Below are 23,301 nucleotides of genomic sequence, written 5' to 3' on the forward strand. Positions count from 1 at the left end.
ACCTTGAGACGATTTTCTGTTAGATTGGAGTACTTTTTTTGTGTGTGTGTGGCTTAAAAATGCCCGATGCAGTACACAATTAAAGTCGGCCTAAATGAATATTCAAAAGCTTAATAACAGTATTAACTCATTCAATCCCAGCCGTTTTCACTGAAGCAATCCCCTTCACTCCCGGCTGTTTTACTGGATATTGACTGATTTTGCAAGGTCCGCAGAATATTGTGTTCTATTGATATAAAACATGGAACTTACCAAAAGAAAGATTAGAGTATTTTTTATATCAGAAAAAAAAAAGTATATTTGCATCTGTTTCCATTTTGCAGCAATGAGCCTTAGAATATAGCTAAGTTGCATCATTATTCACAAACCTGTTGAAAACACTGGGGAAAAGAGCTTGATGCAACATGGCCCTAGTTGATCTCTTATACTCTGCTGCCACCTTCTGGCTGTTTTTGTAACAACTACCATTGCTTTGAGCGACCTCATCAGGTCAGAGGCTGCATCAAAGTCTTCTGTATGCTCTAGCATAAAAATAAATAAAACGTATAAATAAGTTTTTGGGACCATGGCAATGTTTAAAATAGAACGTTTTTATACGTTTTTGGGAACAAATGAGTTAAGCTCATTTTTAAAGTAGGAGAGAAAATTGTGCCTAGCTAGTCCCACTCCAAGTTTATTCCATATAGATTGACAAAAAAACATGGCAAGAACTCAAGCTGAAGTTACGAACAGCCATAAATGCAGATCGGTAGCTACAACACACTCTTTTGGAGCCGTATGCCTACGCTAATGCTAAGCTAATGTCCATTACCTTTGACGGGACATTGCTCCTGCCAACATGGCCGCCCATGTAGGCACGTGAGCCTGCTTTAGTCTACTGTACATTCCGGAACTAACCGACTTTGGCAACTAATATACTGCACAATCGCATTTTAAATCGCAATAGTAACATACAAAGTCTCAATTCGATCATTTTTCGAACCCGTGAAGTGCTACAGAAAACAAAAGCATCCATCATGGCCAGCGAATGATACTTTCGCATCCTCCCAACGAGTGAATGATGCTCCAGAATGAATGACACACACTGGAGGCTTGAACCCGGCGGCGTTGACATGCGCTGCAGCTGCAGCTAGGCCTCGCTGCCCACCCCCCCCCGACACCCCCCCCCCCCCCCCATGCAGCTCATCGCTCACTGTCATCCGTGACGCCACTTTCATCCCTCTTCTTCTATTTCCATCCCTCCCCTCCTCCCCTTCGTTGTGACAATCCGTGCCCCGAGGTCGGAGGGCGCCACGGACTTTTGATATTGTTGCTAAAAATGAGATGATTCTCTCAAGTGCGCTCTAAATATAGACCGCGACCTCTGGGGACCTCTGGCAGGCCGAGGACGCAAGGAAGAGAAGGAAGGACTGAAACGAAGGAGGAGAGACTGAGAGGGAGAATTACATGGAAGAGGTGGAAAAGGAAGGACGCGTAAGAGCGGTGAGAAGATGGACAGAAAAGAAGAAAACGGGGTGATGAAGGAAGGGACAGAAGATGATTGGGTCACGAGAGCCGCAAGACACATGGACGACTGAAAGGTGGTGACGAACAGGAAGGAAGGAGGACAAGAAGCGAGCGGAGACGGAAGGATGACAAAAAGTAAGCCATGTAGGGATGGAGCTAGGATGGAGGGAAGAAAGACAGGAAGTGGGGCAGATTCAAAGAAAGAAAAAAATTTGGATTACAAAAAGGAGTGGGTAGAAAGGACCAAACAAAGGAATTAAGCACGTGGAAAGAAGAGTGAGAAAAGGCAGGAAGAAGACGAATGGTGGCAGAAAAGATGGAAGATAAGGACACCAGCAGGGAAAGAGTAAAGACAGAAGAAAGGAAGGACAGACTGACAGAAGAGAAGGAAAGAAGTGAGAAAAAGACCGAAAGAATGAAGGAGAAAGTGAGGAATGTAAAAGAGTGATGTAAAAGATGAGAAACGAAGAAAGGTTTTACGTTAGCCATATCTAATATGAAAACATTGCTTTGGCGCCATCTTGTGGCATAGAGGGGCGATTTCCTCTCTTTGCGTCACTCACTTTTCCCACTGTATTAGACCTGACTTTGGCGCCCTCTTGTGGCATCTTGCAGCTTTTTTACAAAGCGCGAAAACAGTGCATAGGTGAGTTTTTCAAGAAAAAGAAAGAAATGTGGACACTGTACACTCTTCTTCATATTTGCCCTGCACTCTGCGCTACCATACTGCCCCCCACAGGTCAGCCTTGGTACTACAACTGCCATTGTTATTAAATGGTGTGTCGTTTTGGCCATGTCGACTAAACCACACACATATTTTTTTTTCCCCCTCGTCGTGTGTGGGGGGACTCTTACATTTTCACATTTTTAAAAATATGTTCGAATTATCACAAGAACGTAAACCGGTGATAGACAATCCCCATCCCGTTGACGTTGTTTGAATGAGTCACAAGCAGATGAGCTCATGCGGGCACTTAGTTCACTTTGTCTTTGGGTCACGTGGAGTTTGGCACCAGCTCGCATTTTCACACACACACAACACACTCTTTATTTATCATATAGGCTACACATATAGTTAAAAAGCTTTGCACTACTACACACATTGATAGGACACACGTCCTCCCTCTTTCCCTCTCTCATTCTTGCTCTCCCTCCCTCTCTCACTCTCGCTCTCTCTCTCTCTCTCTCTCTCTCTCTCTCTCTCTCTCTCTCTCTCTCTCTCACACACACACACACACACATGCGTAGACGCACACACTTTTGAAGCCGAAGTGGCGGGCAGAAGCACATCCACACCGCAGTGCCCGCTCCGGATGGATCCAAGCAGGGCTGATGGATATAAGGCTGGGCTGGAGGTGAACGCGCGGACAGAGTAAAGAAGAAGAAGAAGAGGAAGAGCACCGAATTCCCACCAAATCTCCCTGGCGTGTGTTCGCGCTTCTGTGTGTGCTCTCTTGGCTGCTGACGTGTGCGCACGACTCTGGTGGCAGGGTGAGTAATTCTCCTTTTTTCTTTTTCTTTTTTTTTTTTTTTAAATAACCATATTGTGTACGTGTGTGTTTTGTGTTTTGGCAGTAATGACCCACGATGACGCCATTGCCATCCCGACTTATCAAATGTGCGTGTGCGCGCGATGCAGCGTGGCGCCCATGTTGTGTTAACATGCGCACCATAAATGAGCGTGTGCATGTGTGTGTCGACTCGCTCACGTGTACGCGCGCCGTGTTGAGGAGCTCCAAACTCCGCCTGAGAGTAGGAGGGTGGGGGACACTTGCTGAGGTGGGGGGGGGGGGGGGATTCGGACTCCGAGCCATCCTCCAGTGTATGCGCACGTCGGTGCTGCTGGTGGCGCATATGCAAGCATGCACTTTTGCAGGACATGTTTTTTTGACTGCCAATTTGGGCTTTTGTTTCCACATTTACCACAAACAAACAAAAAATGCTGCGAAATGACACGAAGGGACGACATCACGGTTTAGCGGTCCCAACGTAAGTATAGAACCTAACTATGCCAAAGCTTTTATTCCATATCCTTAATGACCAGCTTTTAAGTCCATCTACTTGTATCTCAAAGCGTCTTTCCCTATTTAAAAAAAAAATCTAATCATTACAGTATTCCACTCCAGCGAGCCTCAGAACAGCAGCAATTTTTTTACTCTATAATAATGCACATTACATAAATGAATAAGAGTAAGTAAGTAATAACGTAAAGAGTAAGTGACTTATAATTGCAGTAATATGTGTTTCTCTTTGCAGAGGATAAAGAATGCATGCCTGGGAGTATTGTCATATTGTCTGAAAATGTTTATCATTATTAAATATCCATGACCTAAAATGTTATACCCCCATCATTTAGATGCCATTTGCTGGCTCTTCTATAGCATTCTCCAGCATGCATTAGCATTAAGCTAGCAGACTTAAACGCAATGTCATGTCACGTGTCTGTTTTAAATGCACTCATCTAAATTGCAAAATGACAAACAAATTTAATCAAAGCGGCTCTTATTCGTTATCGGTTGCAACTGAGCAAAATTGGGCTTTATCAGCGACATGACCAGAAAGGTCACTTTAGGTCATTTCAATTTGAGTCAAAATGGGAGCCACACATCAAGACAATAACACAAGACAATATCGGAAAGACATGTCAGCATTTTATTCATTATTCTTTATATCCATACTAGTAGCATATTTACTAAAACACTTCAGCATACTAGTAGAACGACTTGGGCGCACTAATAAAACGACCGTGTCATACTAGGATTTTTGTTTTGTTTGTTTTTTGTGTGTTATTTTTATTTCTGCCTTACTTGCTTACTTACTTACTTACTTACTTACTTGCCAAACTGTATGACATCACTGCCCACTGATAGGACAACTACCGTACATGTTACTAGTGAGGCAAAAATGTGTGCTACTATCACAACAAGAAACGTTTCAAAATTCTACTAGTTGACCTCTCTAGTAGCACGCAGATGTCACAGGGACAAAGAGTGTACTAGTACATGTAGAAAAGATCTCATATCCTTCATAAGAAAGCTACTAGTGCATGACAAATGGCTAGTTGATGGGCCTAGTCATGTCACTAGTGTAGTTGTTGTGTAGTGGGGGAAAAAATGTTAGTAGTGAGCTGAATTGTTTTACTCATGGAGACAAAACTATTACATGGAACTTAAACTGGGAATCAAGGATATGAGGCAGACAAGCGTTCCACGTTTAACCCTGAACAGGATAAGTGGTATTTAACTCATTCACTGCCATTGACGGCTATAAACGTAAAAAAATTCATTGGAACTATTTCTATTAGTTTAACATTTTTTTCCCCACTTTTGTTAACAAGAGTATGAAAACTGAGAATTTTTTTTTTTTAGCAATACAGATATAAAATGTGTGATTAATCGTGAGTTAACTATTGAAGTCATGTGATTAATTACAATTAAAAATTGTAATCACCTGACGCGACTTAAAGATTACTAAAAATTCGGGGCGTCAGGCGATTACATTTTTTAATCGGAATTAACTCTTTGACTGCCAAAAACGTTAAATAACGTTTAGTAAAATCCTATGGAGTGCCAAAGACGTTAAAAGACGTTTTTTTTTTAAACAGAGGTGAAACTAACCATTTTCTATTGTTGATTACTGAAAAACGGAATAAGGTAGAAATTTTTTTCTGATGAAAGATGAGAGTCCAATCTTTCATTTGGTAATATGTGCGTTTCCATAGTCCAAATACATATTTTTCTGTGGACCTTGAAAGATCAGTCAAAAATGCTTAAATCGGCTGGCACCCACGGCATCCCTTTTCTGAAAACGTCTGGCAGTCAAAGAGTTAATCGCATGTCTTCACTAGTTAACTCACAATTAATCACAAATTTCATATCTGTTCTAAATGCACAATAAAAAAATATAGGTTTTCATACTCTTGTTTACAAAATAGAAAAAAAAATAACTAATAGAAATAGTTCAAATGAATTTTTGACGTCTATAGCCGTCAATGGCAGTGAATGCGTTAAGTAAATAAATAAATAAAATGAATGGACACAACGAGCAAAGGTGATTCCCTCAACGCAAAGTCAAAGACCACACAGTCGGAATCTCATGCTAGTTAGTGCATCACAGTATGCAGGGAATAGGAACGCAACGATGATGGCTTCCGAGCGCGATGATCTCCCATTACTCCAAAACAAACGACGCTGCTATTAATAAGGGAGAGCCCGCAACAAGCGGGAGCATAATAAGCGGCGAATGCAACGAGGGGGCCGACGCGCCTATAAAACAAACATACTAAAGCAATTACTCTTCCCTACCTTCGCTTCGGGCCAATTAAAAGCTCTGATTGTGATTGTGATGTATCGGCAGAATATTTGCTGTTTGGAAGCACACGCTTGGGTTTAAAATTTCCAACTTGTCGAGGAAACGACGCTCGGCGCAAACTCCGGGGGCTCCATTCTCGCCATACACAAAACAATGTCAAAATGATTCCGTTTATTTGTTTCTTAGCAAGAATCAAAGTCACTCGAGCGGTCGGAAAGTCGGCAATATAGCAAGAGCTCAGATCGTATGATTAGTAAGTGCTATAAACGTACCCAAAAAATCTCTCTCTCTATTTTGCTCATACTGGACAAAGAACATGTTTTCTTATTTGATTGAACTGGAATCCAACAAAAATTTTGTTGCTGTTAATTAAGGTTAATTTTAGTGTATGATGTTCAGCGTTCCACTTTTACATTATGGTTTTTTTAAGCAATAAGCTTTTATAAGTTACTACAGTAAACTTCCTGTAATGCCCTCACAAATGGATGTCACATGAAACCCAAGCAGGCCCCGCCTCTTAAAGGCACATGCATGTACACAAACTACTATATGGCGTTTTCTAAATAATGTATTCCTCCAATCTGTTGTTGTTGAACTATGTTTACAGTGTGTTTAAAAAGTGTGGTTCAGTAAGTTTAAGTGCATTTTAAGCATTGAAATTATACAGCGATAAGTTTTTCTCCGGTCTGTATCATGTAGATTATCGTCTCTATAGTGTACAACCTGTACTCGTAGTCGTGAGTTCTGTTCCTGCTATCACTTGGCCTCTCCCTTTTCTTTTTCTTTTTTTATATCCGTCATGGCCTCTTTCTGTCTTCCCCGGAGAGCCTACGATGATGTCAGCTTGGAGATTGTGACACACGACAGAGATTGAAACCCTTTCGTCCCCCCTCATGTGGCTCCAATCTATCCAATTCAACCGGCTCGTTTCTTTCTGGGCCAGGGAGAGCTGGGCTCTTGTCTCAGAAGGCCTAAGAGTGCAGCGCTAACGCACGCCCAACAGAAGAAGTGCCTTAGTTTCAATTTAGTCTCAATCTGGACTATTTCAGGTTTATCTTCATATCTCTATTGCTTAGGGGGTTTGAGCACATACAAATATAATGTTTTGATGTTTTTTGGCGCAAATGATCCGAGATAAGGTCATCTTTCTATATCGATTGATTAGCTAGCTGTCTAGCTAACTCTTTATTCAACTAGTTAGATTGCTAGCTAGTTAGATAGATAGCTTTTGTCTTTTATAGCTGCTTCAGTTGCTGTTGTTGTTGTATAGTGTCTTCTTCTTGTTCTGCTATCTATCTATCTATCTATCTATCTATCTATCTATCTATCTATCTATCTATCTATCTATCTATCTATCTATCTATCTATCTATCTATCTATCTATCTATCTATCTATCTATCTATCTATCTATCTATCTATCTATCTATCTATCTATCTATCTATCCATCCATCCATCCAGATAGATAACTAGCTAGCTAGCTATCTAGCTACCTTGCTCGCTATCTATAGCTAGCCATATAGCTATCAGGTCCCAGATAGCTAGCTTTCTATCAAGAACTATGCTGAAATGTAATGTTTCTTATTCATGATTGTCATTATTAGTAGCAGCAATAGTAGAAGTAGAAATAGTAACAATAGAAGCAATATGAGTGTGTCTATCTTTCTGTCTCTGTGTTTGTCTGTCTGTCTCGATAGATAGATAGATAGATAGATAGATAGATAGATAGATAGATAGATAGATAATGGTGTGTCAATGATTTTGGCGCTAAAAAGAAAAATGGTCCCGCTTGTGCCAGTGATGGCACTAATTGATTCATACTCATTTGTGCCACCTTCATTCTGAGGTGTGTTTGTTACGGTTTGTGTACTTCCCACCGCGGCCTTCCTGTCGCCATCCCGCCATTTCCTCGGTTCTCCGTCACGCGGCTCCATCTCTCTCCTCACCGCGAGAGACACGAGCTCATGCGAAGGGCGCCATTTGTGCAAATTAGAACTTTAGACGTTTGATCGATTTGATTTGGAGCCCTTTCATTGGCTCCTCCTTTGTGCCACAAAGGAGGTTTTCTCTCTACCCTTGACATTGGTATTAGTTACTCTGTGAGTACTTGGCCCGCTTCGCACTTGCCGTCTCTCTGAGAACTTCTCTCATGTGGTGCCTTCACTCGCAGAGTGCCATTGCTTTGTTCTAACTCACACAAAGTGGAGCTTGCATTTGCACATGAATCATGATACACTTTGTGTCACTTCATACGACTGCAAATTCCACACTTAATTGAAGTATTTTTTGATAAGCAATGTGACTTTATGTAATCGCAGGCCACAAAAAAACTCTCACCCGTTAAACACCTTTTACACAAACAGACGAAAAACCTTATACATAAAAAAAAAAGAAAAGTCACACGCACTAGAAACCTCTCACACAAACCTAAAATATGCACTCTGAATAAACATAAACTTTGATGGACAACAAAAATCTCTCACACTCACCAAAAGCTCTTTCACACTCACAAGACCTCTCACACATACATCAGAACATTCTCACACACACACACCATAATATCTGATACACAACAAAAAAAGACACAGATGAAACAAAAAATCTCACACATCAAAAAATCTCTCACACAAAATAATACAACTTTAATGCATGTCAAAAGAACGCCAAAAGACTTTTCACACGCACACAAGAAACTCTCACATTTCAATTGAACTCTAACAAACAACTCGCACACAAAAAAACTTTCACACTCCCCTAAAGACCTCTCTCACACTACCAAAAATAAAATAATGAAAAAACTTTGCACGCAAAACCTCACTCACATGGAGAAAAAACCTTCACGAAAAGCTCTCACTCTAAACTCTCACCTCATCACAACAAAAATATCTCACACAAAAGCTCTTACATTCAACAAAAGACCTCTCTTAAACTCACCAACGACCAAAAATGGTCATGAAAAATCTCACACTCACACAAAAAAACTCAACCCAAATACACCAAACAACATCTCTTACACACCCAAAAACTCTCATGCGCCAAAACACTCAAAATACTCTTACACACCCAAAAAGACTCTCAAATTCACCCCAAAAACACTCTCACTCACACACAAAAAAAAACTCGCTCGTACGCAACAACAAAACTCGCACACACTTAAAAACTGTTATTCGTGCAAAAAATAATAATCTCTTATTCATAGCCAAAAAGTATGCATTAGAGTTTGTGAGAAGTAAATTTCTTTCCTTTTTTTTTTTTTACCTTTATGGCGATTCATAGAAACGAATTCGATTTTACACTGCGGATCAAGAAGTGTTGTTTGGTATTTAATAGCGCGGAGTTAGTGGATGTGAGAAAGCGACAGACGGCCGGCAAACAACAGCACAGCACGAATGTACAGACGGGGAAGATTAAAGGCGTCTTGTGTTTGAATGTTTGTGCAGCTCTGCAACATCAGCAGCAGATTTATTGCTTGTCGACTTGTGTAAGAACAACACAACTATTCCGTTCACAAGCCGGCGTGGCCATCACAACAACGGCAAACTGCAGACAGCCCAGAATAAATATTCTTTGTTGGACACGACAATTTAGTTGGATTGCATGCAAAATGGAATTCGCAATTTGTAGTTCTCGGCATTGACATTTCATTACAGCATCCGTAATTATATATATATATATATTTATATATATATATTTTTTTAAATGTTAAATCTTCCATCCCCCACACGATTGTGGAGTGTGTTGCTGCTATTTTTGCAGTGTGTCGCTGCAGGTTATGTGCATGCACATGGACCTCACGCAGGCTCATCTTGCTGTAAAATCAGCTATTAAATTCGCACCAGAACACACACGTTCATGTTTTCAGATTAGACATCTGACGAGAAAATTACGATTTTAAAAATACAGTTTTTAATTGAAATGCTTTTTTCACATTTTGATTAAGATGTTGAATTATTAAAGGTGACCTTTCACCTTGTCCTCTAAGTCAACCTTTATTTAAGTAAAGGAACATATTGTCGCTGCTATGTGAAAAACACTTTTTTTCTTCCAATTTTTACGTTTTTGTGATGTCTGCATTCCGTTTCATCCCCAAAACATAAAAATGGAAAAAAATACAAAAATGGACATAAGTGTTTTTCACCTAGTAACGATGATATTTTAAAAAATGTCACGGCATGCCACCACATCAAATTCATATCTTTTGAAGTAATAATGATCTTATCTCAATTGGAAAAAATATATAATATATATATATATATATATATATATATATATATATATATTATTGAATAATGAAATCATTTGGTCTCAAAAAGGAAAAAAAAAAGCTCTATTTTAAATATTGCCATGGTCCCAAAAACGTATTTATAGAGCATCCAAAAGGCTTTGATGCAACATCTGACCTGAAGTGGTCACTTAAAGCAATGGTAGTTCTTACAAAAAACGGCCAGTAGGTGGCAGCAGAGTATAACAGATCGATTAGGGCCATGTTGCAAAAACCTCTTTTCGCCAGTGTTTTCAACATTTTTTGTGAAAAATGATGAAACTTAGCTTTATTCTAATGCTAATTGCTGCGAAACGGAAACAGATACAAATACAAATACATTTTTCTTAATCTTTGTTTTGGTAGGTTCCATGTTTTTTATAGCAATAGAACAAAATATTCTGTGGGCCTTGCAAAATCAGTCAAGATCCAGTAAAACAGCCGGGAGCGAAGGGGGTTGCTTCAGCTAAAATGGCCGGGAGCGAATGAGTTGAAGCACGTGCTCTTGGTGAAATCTAGCAAAGCAATGATTCTATTGTTATGAATGGCAACATGTGCTTACACAGGTTGACCTTGTGACCTTCTGTCATGCAAAGGAAGTGCATGTAATTGTTCTGCTTGCCGTTAAATGTTACTGGCATAGATAATGTATAGATATTTTTTTGTTATTATTATTTTTGGACCAATTAAGTGAAATTAAATCGCTAGTCAAGACAAAAAAAGAAATACTGTATACAACAGTGGTTCTCAACCTCGGTCCTCGAGTACCCCTATCCAGCCAGTTTTCCATGTCTCCCTCAGCCAACACAGCTGAGGCCGTGTTCAAGGCTTCATGCAAAGCGTGCTGATTGTTTGAAACACCCATGTTGGCTGAGGGAGACAAAAAAAAAAACAGGCCGGATAGGGGTACTCGAGGACCACGGTTGAGAACCGCTGGTTTGTGTGAAAAAGTTTGAAAATGAGCATGAAAATGTGTAAAACAGCCTTTTGTTGAGACATCTTGAGCATTTGCTTGCTCGCCCGATGATGTAATCAACTCAATCAAAGCAAAGGAGTAAAGCTGACATGAAGCAGATGTTGCCCGATTGCACATCCAGCCACTCGCAAATGTAAACAGACAGCATCCTCTCAACATTTTGCGCGCGCGCGCGTGTGTGTTTTCTTTTTGAAGTGCTTTAGCATGAAGCGCTCATGTGTTGGCTTGACGCTAACCTTTAACAGGATTGGTTGAGGAGGATGTGTGATGAGTTCATCTTTAGCGGTAACAAGGCGAGACAGGAGGATGGCCAGCGGCCGTGTGCATCCAAGTGTGCCTGCTTTTTTTTTTTTTTTTTACCCCCGCCCCCTACAATCCTAACAACTTCCCTTACGTGACCCACTCCAAATAAATGTGCTCCACACGCGCGCGTGCACGCATCCACGAGTCTCCTCTCTGTGCCCTCCAGATGAGTTCGTGCAGCAGCCGCGCGTTGACCATCCTGTCCACAGTGTTCGGGGCCTGCGGGCTGCTGCTGGTGGGGGTGGCCGTGTCCACCGACTACTGGCTCATCATGGTGGAGGGCGTCATCCTGCAGCACAACCAGAGCATGGAGGTCAAGATGGCTCTGCATTCGGGCCTCTGGAGGGTCTGCTTCGTGGCCGGTAGGCACGGCACCGGCACCGGCACGCACGCTTGCTGCATGCCAGGCCAACAAAAAAAAGTCACATGCGGCACTGTAACAGTAATATACGGTGGATATCAAAAGTGTGCACACCCCTTTTTAACTCATTCACTGCCATTGACGGCTATAGACGTCAAAAATTCATTTGAACTATTTCTATTAGTTAATTTTTTTCCCCACTTTTGTTAACAAGAGTATGAAAACCTAGATTTTTTTTTATTGTAGTAGAACAGATAGAAAATTTGTGATTAATCATGAGTTAACTAGTGAAGTCATGCGATTAATTACTATTAAAAATTGTAATCGCCTGACGCCCCTAATTTATAATAATCTTTCCTTAAAAAAAAAAAAAAAAAGATTATTAAAAATTTTAAAAAATATATATTTATGTTTAAAAAAAGAAAAGACTCCGCAGGACTCCAGCCGTCGATGCCCACCTCTGCTCTATGGCGAGTTACAGAAAACCAATCACAATTTACGTAATAATTGTACAAAATTAAAAATTTACCTTTTTGCAAGTAGCACAGGAAAACAGGCATCAAATATACAATATAAAAATAACAACAAAAGAAAAAGAAAACAATTGGCACAAACAAAATACTCTTATGGTCATATAGTTTGAAGACAAATTGTATACATAATATACCGGTACTTAAATGTAACTGTAAGGTTCAGAAATTAGTAATATTTAAATTAATTTGTTCAAACATATATTTACTTATACATGTATGTTTCCAGCATTATTATTTACACATTTATACTTTTTTTTATTTTATTTATGTAAGTAGCTAAATTGACGTGTTGAATCTGCTGTTCTTCTTCCCATGCATTTACCTAATGTTTGCCAGCTCCTGATTGGTTAGTGTTGGTCAGCTGATAATTTGTCAGGAAGTGTTGTTCCAGAAGAAATCCGTCTCCATCTTGCTTTCTCATCTTATAAAGAGTGTTCCATCAACCACCGACGAACCCTCACGTTACATAGCGTATATTATGGTAAAACTCTATTCAAAGTGTGATTATTACCCTAAATATTTATTTATTTATTTGAAATCAAGTTTGTGTTAATAAGCTCCTCTGCTTAGTTGATGATGCCTCTAAAAAAAAAAAAAATCACTCTGTATATTTTCTGTTTTCTGACTTGTTGCATTACATCTTGTGATTATTATTGGTGTCTCCTTTCAGGGTCTGAAAACGGGAGATGTGTTGCATCCGAGTACTTCACAGAGCCTGACATCGAGATCACCACCGAAAACACCGCAAACATCCTCAGTGAGTGCAAGCCTCGAACTGTACATTTTAAGTTGTAAGGACCCCTGCTGGCGGATTGCAGGTACTGCTGCTAGAACAAACGGTAAGGTATCAAATTCCCGTCCTCGAGGGCTGCAATCCTGCATGTTTTAGAAGATTCCCTCCTCAAACACACCTGATTCATCAGCAAGCTCTGCGGGAACCTGCTAACGATCCTGATTATTTGATTCAGCTGTGTTTGAGGAGGGAAACCTCTCAAGCATGCAGAGACTCACTGGAAAAATGAGTGATATTTACTTGAGAAAAAAAACGTTTTATTCACTCAGAATTTTTTAAGTACAATTTACAAGTAGATTTTAATTCGAATTTCTGGGTGAAATAAAACTTTACTAGGTATTTTTAATTAAATATCACTCCCCATTTTTTTTTTCCAGTACTATGGCCCTCGAGGATCAGAGTTTGACACCTGTATACTAGAATGTAATTTCAGCGGTACTACATTTTGTCCTCACCATTAATTCAATTCAGCTAGAACAATTTTGTCTTACTAGTTAAATCCCCCCTAACTAATAGTGCCACTTTTGGACTACAATAAGCAGGGTAAGGGTATCAAGTGAATGCTCAAGTGACCCTCTTGTGTAAGAAAAAAAAATGGACAGGTTATACTACTACTCCATTCACACCCATGAAGCAATCATGTGACATTGTGATTCCCTAGGAAAATGTGAACATTGACAGAGATGTATAAAAGCGTCGCATGCCACTACGACTTCTACTTTAATAATAACAAGTATCCTCCACAGAGATGGTGCGCACAGCGACGCCGTTCCCGATGGTGTCGCTGCTCTTCGTCTTCACCGCCTTCGTCATCAGCAACATCGGACACATCCAGCCCCAGCGCACCATCCTCGCCTTTGTGTCGGGGATTTTCTTCATCCTCTCAGGTGCCACTCGTTCACATCCTTTCCCCTACACGGTCAAATCAATAGATTTGTTTAGCAAAGCATTACAGGGTCTCGACTGCTCGGTTGGTCTCAAGGATTAACTTCAATAGTCAACAATGTAACGTGGTTTAACATTAAGCGCAATGCAATAGGAAAATGTGTTCAAATCAATAACACTCCACAGTAATGATTAAATGTTATTGCTAAAAATCACACGTCATCATTATGGCCAATAATAAAATAAAAATCCAAGTTGTAAAGAGGAAATGAAATACATTACATACATGAAGATTATTGCTGTTGCACACAAACAATGATGACGTTACTTCACCTCCTTGCCAGTAATCCAGTCGAGTCATGTGATTTTTCTGCATTATTGTAGTTCACCCGTTTGAACGGCAGGTGGCGATCACAGCCCCAATTGCTTCCTGTTGTCTGTGCACTGAATGGTGGCAGATTGCAGCTCTTGTGCTCCGTTTGACGTGTTGCAGCACTGCAGTGCTCGGAGCAACATCAAACAGCATCTCAGGCGTCGCTGATTAAATAATAATAATAACAATATATTTTTTAATAATAGTTGTGATGTCATAGCAGTTATGTAACGGGTCACTGCAATCACTGGAAGTTTTTTTTGTCTGTCTAAATATGTAATAAGCTAATAATGCTTATCTTGTAGGCATGCTACTTTAACAAATGTATTAACTGTTCATTTTCATATTTTGACATATGACATATGAAAATGGCTGCAATAGTATGTGTGTGTGCTTTAGGGTCAGATCAACGTGTCAACAGTTGACAGCAGCATGAGTTCCTCATTTTATAGCAAAAATAAAAAAAATATTTTCAAGTAAACATACATGTAAAAGCTATGTTGGCAATGCTTGTAAATATTGCAATGCGGCCTGAAATTATTCATGCTAAAAGTATGTCTTTCTTTGAATATTGAATAGTCGACATTGGCCTTATGTTGCCTCTCATGCGTGGAAATGTTCCTGGAAGGAGACTTTGAATGTTGAAAACTAGCTTTCAAGTCCTCAGCTTTTTTTCCTGTAATCGAGGCGCAACATGAATACACTTCCAGAATATTTCCATTTCCTGTTTCAAATGCTCCATGATGATTTCTATGCTCTTTCTTGGCGTCCCTGTGTCTTACACCATGTGGTTGTTGCAGGCCTGAGCCTGGTGGTGGGCCTGGTGCTGTACATCTCCAGCATCAATGACGAGGTGATGAACCGGCCCCGAGAGCCTGAGCAATTCTTCAACTACCACTACGGGTGGTCCTTCGCCTTCGCCGCCTCCTCTTTCCTGCTCAAAGAGGTCGGTCTGGGAACGTAGGAAATATATTTGTTTCATTTACAAACCCCCCCCAAATTCTTCAAAAAACACAGATAAGCATTCAATATACATTGTCCACAAAATACCAAAATATTAATTTTTTAATAAAAAAAAAAAATCTTTTATTGACATTGCACATGCACAGAGTGAAAGTACAGCGCAACAAGATTAATTTAACAGGCAAAACGCGTCCAAGAAACAGACAAACAATGATCAACAAAGGGAGACAGAACAAAAGTTTATTAATCAAACACTAATCAAATAAAATAATCAAAAGCAATCTTAGCACACCTGCCGGCTAATGCTATAACCAGGAAATAGTTAACTAATATTTTAAAAAAACAAAACATACACAGTCCATTCATGTGTGTGTGTGGAGGCTTGCTGTAATTTCATGTGCATTCTTTGCTCTTCCGTCCTGCGACTTCCCTCCCTCCACTCCTCCTTTATCCGCATACTGTTTTGGTGCAGTGTACAGTTCAGCGTCTTCCTCCTCCTCCTCGTCTCCCCTTTCCCAATTTCGCCCCTTTTGCAATCACATTGACTGCATTTTCTGTACTCCTCTGTCATAAAGTCATAAAACATGCACAAAGCAGTTGAATGCTTTTAGGCAATCTCATTTGTAGAGATGTTTTGTTTTTGTGATAGTTCGGAAGTACAAACCACAACATTAGGTACACCAGCACAACCCATGAGAATCAATACTGGGGCTGTATCAAAAATACTAATGAATATAAATCCATTTTTGTCAAGCTACCAAAGGGTTTAATGGTTAAGCTGTAATGTGCTTATTTGCCCACTAGGAAGAGCAGCAACACTTTAATTCAGGGATTCCCAAAGCCTGGGGGAGAATCAAAGTGTCAGAATAAATGAAATAATTACTAATTTATATTGTTTGGGGGCCACATTTGTCCCCCCCCCCCCCCCCCCACCCCACAAAATCAAATAACATTAACATTTCAAACCAGGAGGCTCATGGCTAACTAACTACAGTTTAGCACACCCCACAACTACTTCTGATATTACTTCTACCACTAGTACTACTACTTCTTACACTCATATTGCTTCTACTGTTACTATTTCTACTTCTACTATTACTGCTACCTCTACTACCGCTACTAATTAATGACAATCATAAATAAGAAACATTACATTTCAGTATAGTTCTTGATAGAAAGCTAGCTAGCTAGGATAGCTATATAGCTAGCTATAGATAGCGAGCAAGGTCGCTAGCTAGCTAGCTAGCTGGATAAATGGTGGAGGGATAGATAGATAGATCCATCCACTAATGCCTGTGTGTGTGACCTATGACCTTTGTTAGATAGATAGATGACTTATTGGCCCACTAATGCCTGTGTGTGACCTTTGACCTTTATTCTTGGTTGCTTAGGGCGCAGGCGTGCTGTCCGTCTACCTGTTCATGAAACGCTACGCAGAAGAGGAGATGTACCGCCCCCACCCGGCGCTCTACCGCCCCCGCCTGTCCGACAGCAGCGACTACAGCGGTCAGTTCCTCCACCCGGACTCGTCATGGCCCCCGCCCAAGCGAGGGCGCAGCACATCGGAGGCCTCCAGCGACATCTCCATCCAGCTCAACCAGCCGCCGCCTCCCCCGCCCAAAAGCGGCGCCCACAAAGGGGGCCAGGGCAACCCGCTGTCCGGCTCCTCTTCTGGGGGGGGCTACCCCAAAGCCCCGCCCTCTGCCGGGTACCCCACTCACAGCCTGCCCAGGTCGCACTCCCCGCACCCCCAAGGCCAGGCCCTGTCCATGGCCGTGCCACCTCCGCCCGTGCTACCCCCTCACTACCACACGCACATGCACATGAGCGCCTCCCCCTGTTAGGAAAAGGCGTTGACTCCTTTTGGTCATTTACGTTTGGAGGGCAAATGTCCAGCCTTACAGATCACGTAAGGATTTAAGAACAAGATGAGTGAAGTTTTGCAGAAAGCGTCCAAATTATCACAAAAAGGGCAAAGTTGAGCATGTTATTAGTGGTGGAAAGTATTTCCTGAAAGTGATCACATGACTGAGGACGCATACAATTTTATATGTAGCGGTTTGTGGACGACGTGTGGACCTTTCTACAAAATTGGAATGTGATTTAATATACTGGAAAATTTCCTACTTTATCAGTCGGACTTCCGTAGCGGCGTGTAGGATTATTTTGAGTTAGTCGACAGTGCAGTAGCTGGTAAACATTATACGTGAATGTTGTCACCGTTTTGAAAGGAAATGCAAGTGGATTACCGTCCGAAATATCATCAACTTTATGTTTTGTATATTTGTTGACGTTATTGTACATATATACAAGTTGCACACTGGAATTTGTGTAGTATAGATAATAATGGGATTTTGGGAGGAGGACTGATGATTTTGCCTTATGCAATAGGCTGGTGATGACATCATCAATATTCTCTCAATGCTGTAAAAGGTTACAAAATCAAAATAATGAAGGTTTACGCCCTCTACTGGCAAAATGGTGCACTGCCCCTGGACTCGCTTTGGGGGCCTCCTTCTTCCTTTCTCGACACTCAATCAGATATTGCAGATATTCTTTAAAGACCTATTTCAAGAGCATTACAATTTGCAACAATTTACTTCAGAAATCATGATTGGATCATGCCAGCAGATTTAGTCAAATTGGATTTGGAGTCAACAAGAAACTCCATGAAATTTTCAAAGCAAGTCGGTGGTGTTATTTATATCATGTGGGTTGTCCTCGGTTTATGATATATATAACATAAAACATTTCATGTAGCACTTTTTTTTTTTTTTGCTTATGCAACTACACATACTGCCACTAGGGCACCATAAGAATGAATGCAGTTTTTTGTGATTTTTTTTTTTTTTTACTACTTACAGAAGCGGGGAACTGCCAATTTGATTAAAGATTTGCAAGTAAACATATTAGCCACTTCACATTGGCAATTCCCCGTTTCCGTAACTGCACTCTTGTAGCTTACTGATTTGACTACGTTCAAATTTAGGTTGTTCTGCCTGCACTACATTATAATTTCACTATTTTTTTCAACCAAAGTAAAACAAATTCAATTTTCCACCAATTCCTTTATATTGTTTGTTTGACTCCATCTTACTGCAATACATCGCGGTGAGAGAAGAAAAGGTAGCATCACTGACTGTCATCTGCACAAATGGAAGCACAGGGTAGACGCGCTTATTTAACGATCTTACTCATGAAGCATGTAGCGAAATGAACAAACACCTTTTTTGAAGGGAAGCTCGCCAAGTTTTGTACAAAGAGAAAAAAAAAACGGGGAAAAAAGAAGAAAAACTGATTATGATATTATGCACAACTTGTTTTTGATAAACACACACACACAAAAAAAATCAGTGCCGTTCCAATCCTAACTGGAAGCCGTTATTTAATGTGGAAGTGACAACTAATGGTTATCCTTATTTAAATTCTGACAGCTTTTTGACATTTACACTGCAAACTCAACAGTACTCTTGTTAGTAAGATATTTTTCATGGATTTTTTTTTTTAATAACCCTGTAAAGTGATTTTAGAGATTTGTTTTGAATATATTATAGTAGCACTCACTTGTGGAAAAGTCGTGTTAAACTTATTTTCACGTTTCAGTTTTTTTTTTTGCCATGAATCATCCCTCCATCAAAATGCATCAGCAGTTTTCCAGCACAAATCGAACATTAGCTAGCTATGCCTATACACCCCAAAAATCCTTCCGATGGTTGCTTTAGAGTGCCTCGTTGTTGGCCATGATTGCGTGTATGTCCCACTTGAGAAAGGTGGAAGAGCAAAGAGGAGCTTTTTTCATGTCTCAGAAATGTAGCATAAGCAAGATGCTAGTCAAAGTAGCATCCATTTTTCCAGGATGTACGAGTGGTATTTGATTGACAGTTGACTGTTGAGTGGGGGAGTGGTTTCAGCACGTTAGCAAACACATAGTTGATTCGATTTGATCAAATTCACAAGACATTTATTTTCACTCTACGTGGACTTTAAAACTCATTCACTGCCATTGACAGCTAAAGACGTCAACAATTCATTTTCACTTTCATTAGTTTAACATTTTTTTTCCATTTTTGTTAACGTTTTTGTTTTTGTTTCCATTTGTATGAAAACTTAGATGTTTTTGTACATTTAGAACAGATTTAAAATTTAACTAGTGAAGTCATGCGATTAATTTCGATCAAATTTGCCCCTGATGCCCCTAATTTTTAATAATCTTTTCCTAAAATAAAAAAAAAACACATTTTTTTTTTTTTCAATCATTTATTTTTTTGTTGAAAAACTTATTAAAAATTAGGGGGGTCGGGCAATTACAATTTTTAAACGTAATTAATCGCCTCATTAGTTAACTCACAATTAATCACAAATTTTATATCTGTTCTAATACAAAAAAAAAATTCTAGGTTTTCATACTTTTGTTAACAAAAGTGGGGGAAAAATGTTAAACTAGAAATAGTTGAAATGAATTTTTGACGTCCATAGCCGTCAATGGCAGTGAATGAGTTAATAAATAAATAGTGTTGCTATTATGAAAATAGTTTAGGATTACCTTCAAACATCCAAATTATTTGTGCAAAAATGTGTGTTACTGTTTGTCTACAAATCTTGACGACATATAAGATTTATGTCATTATCACTGTGATGTGATTGAAGGACACAGCAGAGGATGTGAACAAAAAACGAAAGACGTCACAGAGATGTCATCATCATCATCATCATCATCATCATCGAAACCTTCATCTCAGAGCATTCCGGATCTTTTCATGCATGCAGGTACACAAGTTAGGAGCCATTTGGGCTTCACTAGACAACGTTCTGCTCTGATCTGTTACCGCTTCAAAGTCCACCATCATCATTTTGCATGCGGATTTGATCTGACATCTTCCCTCCTGTACAAATCCATTTTCGTTTGGAACATCTCAAAACATTTGATAACCATTCAGTGCCTCTTCAAACCCTTTTTCCGCCCCACTTTCCTTTCCCGCAGACAACATTCTGTAAAATTCTGTAGCTGTGCTTGCTTATGCATTGTCTTCTTGACATAAAAAAAAAAAAATGCTTTTATGGCCTAAGTGATGCGGTACTATGCCGATGTTACATGACTGAAAAGGTGAGTGGTGACACCTTCTGCAGCTAAACATCAATAAATCTTCAATCTTTGTGCCGCCTTCTTCTCTTTAATATACGGCTGAAATCGATACAGTGGATATAAAAAGTGTTTTTGGGGATACACCAAAATTGAAGCCAAGAAAATGTGGTCTAAAAACGGAACAACTCAACTGAAAAAGAGATGTAATCCTTTCAAGATGGGAAAGTAAAAGTGTACACACCCTGTTATAATTGAGATGCGGCTGTGGTCAGAATGAACCAATCAGATTCAAGCTCATGTCAAACCTGCGACCATTCAAAGTGCCTCTGATTTACCCTAAATACATTTCTGATGTCCTATAATAATAAATTAAAAATAATAAATAAAATTTACTAATTAAGATCATTAATTAACTAATACAATTCTGATGTTCTAGTAGGCTTTCCCAGACATTTGTTTTCTTGCCTAAGCCTGAAGGTTTAAGGTTTAACACAAGCTGCTATTTCAAACAGTTCATAATTCCTCATGCTTTGATGTTTTTTCTTCTGCTGAAAACGGCACCCAAGGTAATATGCAATTATGCACCGTTAACACAACAATGTCAGGAAAAGCCTACTAGAACATCTCAAATTGATTTAGGGTATATCAGATGCACTTTACATGGTGGTGGGTGTGGGCCGACTCATTTAACATGCGTTTGAATGTGATTAGTTAATTCTAACAGGGTGTGCACACTTATGCAAACACATTTTAATCTCATAAAGATGGAAAAAAAAAATCGCATTATTAGTGGAAAGGTCTTGGTCATATTTTTTATGTCACAAAAGCATGACGACATCTGGACAAGGGTGTGTAGACTTTTTATCATTTCTAACATTATGGAAATAATCCCGGCTGTGATAACACTCGCTGCCATGTCGCATTTTGCACTCCAGCCATGACGAGACAACGTAGCCTGGGGCCAAAATTGATCAGTTTGTCGTCTGCGTGCCTTCTTTTGCCGGCACGTGTGTCGGCATGTGTAACCGGCAGTCGAAAGAAAGCTGGACTTGTGGCCCACTCAAGTTTGCTACATCAGCATTTTGAAAGATCTTTGTCGCATATCCTGGAGAAAATGCTCAGCATTTACGCAATTTAACTCATTCACTGCCATTGACAGCTAAAGACGTCAAAATTTTTATTAGTTTTGGACCTTTTCTTTAAAAATAAATAAATAATCTTTTTAATTTTTTATGTTTTTTTTTAAAGAAAAAAAAGAAAAAATTAGGGGCCGTCGGGCGATTACAATTTTTAAACGTAATTAATTGCATGACTTCACTAGTTAACTGATGATTAATCACAAATTTTATATCTGTTCTAAATGTGCAAAAAAAAATCTAGGTTTTCATACTCTTAACAAAAATGGAAAAAAAAATGTTAAACTAATAAAAATAGTTAAAATGAATTTTTGACGTCTATAGCCGTCAATGGCAGTGAATGAGTTAATTGGAAAATATATCAAATTTATGTGGAGGGAAAAAGTCACTGTACTTCCGAAAGTATTGTAAACTATGTTGTTTTTTTTTATTACATAATAGATTAATTCACGTCCAAAAAGGTGAGTTAACTGTTCTAGTGCCGGAGCAGTGAGCCTTTTATGGCTTTAAAAAAAATAATAAAAAACTGTTGCAAATAACCCACAAACTGATAACAGATGAGAAAAATGTTTAAAAAATTGCTATCTCGTTTTGTGTGAATAATAAACAAATGGGCGACATCATTGTGACGTTACTACTTCTTTTTTTACGTCATAATGCACCTTTATTTCAGTGTTTGTGTGTGCGTATGTTTGTGTGACCCGTCTCCTTTTTTGTATGCTTGTGTGTAGTGTAGAGTTGAGTGGATCTCTCTTTTCACCATCGCCATTACTGCATGAAAGAGCCGTCACTCCGAATTAGCTCGATGTGGCGCTCCCCCCAACCCCGGTGTGTGTGTGTGTGTGTGTTCATGTTGGGCAGCAAAGCCATTTTAAAGCTATTGAAGGTCATTGTCTGCTGGGTTTTGTGCAACCTAACTGTTTTGTGTGTGCGTTTGCATGTGTGTGTCCTGCAGAAGCTCAGCAAGTGGCTGCATTATCTTTTTTTTTCATTTTTTTTTTTTTCATAGGGTTCATAGGGTGACATATTTCAGCTTCCACCACCAACAGCACTGAAGTCATTAGACAGAATGCTGGTGAAAGCTGTGACATAAGTCAGCCTATATTGATATGTCACTATTGATTGTTGATTTGCACGCACACAAAGACAGACAACCGCTCATGTATGTCACTGACAGCGATGATGCGATTTAATGTGTCATTATTGCTGTTAGTAGTAGCAAGACTGTATTTGAATCTATTTAGTATTTTGTGTAAGCTACCTTTATTTCAGTCATTTAAAAAAAAGTATTTAGCTATTTTCTATTCTAATGTACTTTTAATTATGTAGAGCACATTGAGTTAATTGTCTATGAAATGCGCTACATAAATAAAGCTGCCTTGGCTATGGTATGATATAACTAATGCTAGCTTGTTAGCTAGCAAACTGATGAAAAAAACACAAAACAACGCAGCAAAGGAATTTATTTGTTACCCATTTGGCTTTTGAGTTCTGCGCTGCATGAATGACATTTCGATATTAACGATCTTAACAAATTTAATGTTGGCTAATGAATTATAATGCAAAAATGTTCTTTAGAATAATATGCTCCATGCACCTTCACTAGTCTAAACAGATTTTTTTGATGAGCTTTTTATTGCATTTGTACAATATATAAACTGCAAAATCCACTTTTTAAAAAATAATAATAATAAATCCATCCGAGCCTGAGAGGGCGGGCATTTTGTCACTTGCTATCGACTGAAAATGACATCACAGGACTGACTAACCAATCACAGCCCAGCTTGTGAACGTCACATGACCAAACCAGGAAAACAG

General features: G+C 39.4%; 1 protein-coding gene across 3 annotated transcripts; it reads left to right on the forward strand.

The window, feature by feature from the left end:
* The first annotated feature begins 2,767 nt into the window (after window positions 1–2,767).
* cacng7b (calcium channel, voltage-dependent, gamma subunit 7b) lies at window positions 2,768–20,422 on the forward strand. 3 transcript variants are annotated; one of them, XM_077575171.1, is made up of 6 exons: window positions 2,768–2,997; window positions 11,523–11,718; window positions 12,921–13,007; window positions 13,790–13,930; window positions 15,102–15,247; window positions 16,656–20,422. In XM_077575171.1, the coding sequence occupies exons 2-6, from the start codon at window positions 11,523–11,525 to the stop codon at window positions 17,106–17,108; spliced, it is 1,023 nt and encodes a 340-aa protein (XP_077431297.1). In that variant the 5' UTR covers window positions 2,768–2,997; the 3' UTR covers window positions 17,109–20,422. The 3 variants fall into 3 exon arrangements, with proteins under 3 accessions (XP_077431297.1, XP_077431299.1, XP_077431298.1); XM_077575173.1 differs by having other exon boundaries at window positions 12,921–12,999; window positions 13,890–13,930; XM_077575172.1 differs by lacking the exon at window positions 2,768–2,997 and adding an exon at window positions 3,378–3,495.
* The last annotated feature ends 2,879 nt before the right edge of the window (window positions 20,423–23,301 follow it).

This window comes from Vanacampus margaritifer, chromosome 9 (genome assembly GCF_051991255.1).
Source record: "Vanacampus margaritifer isolate UIUO_Vmar chromosome 9, RoL_Vmar_1.0, whole genome shotgun sequence".
NCBI lineage: Eukaryota > Metazoa > Chordata > Actinopteri > Syngnathiformes > Syngnathidae > Vanacampus > Vanacampus margaritifer.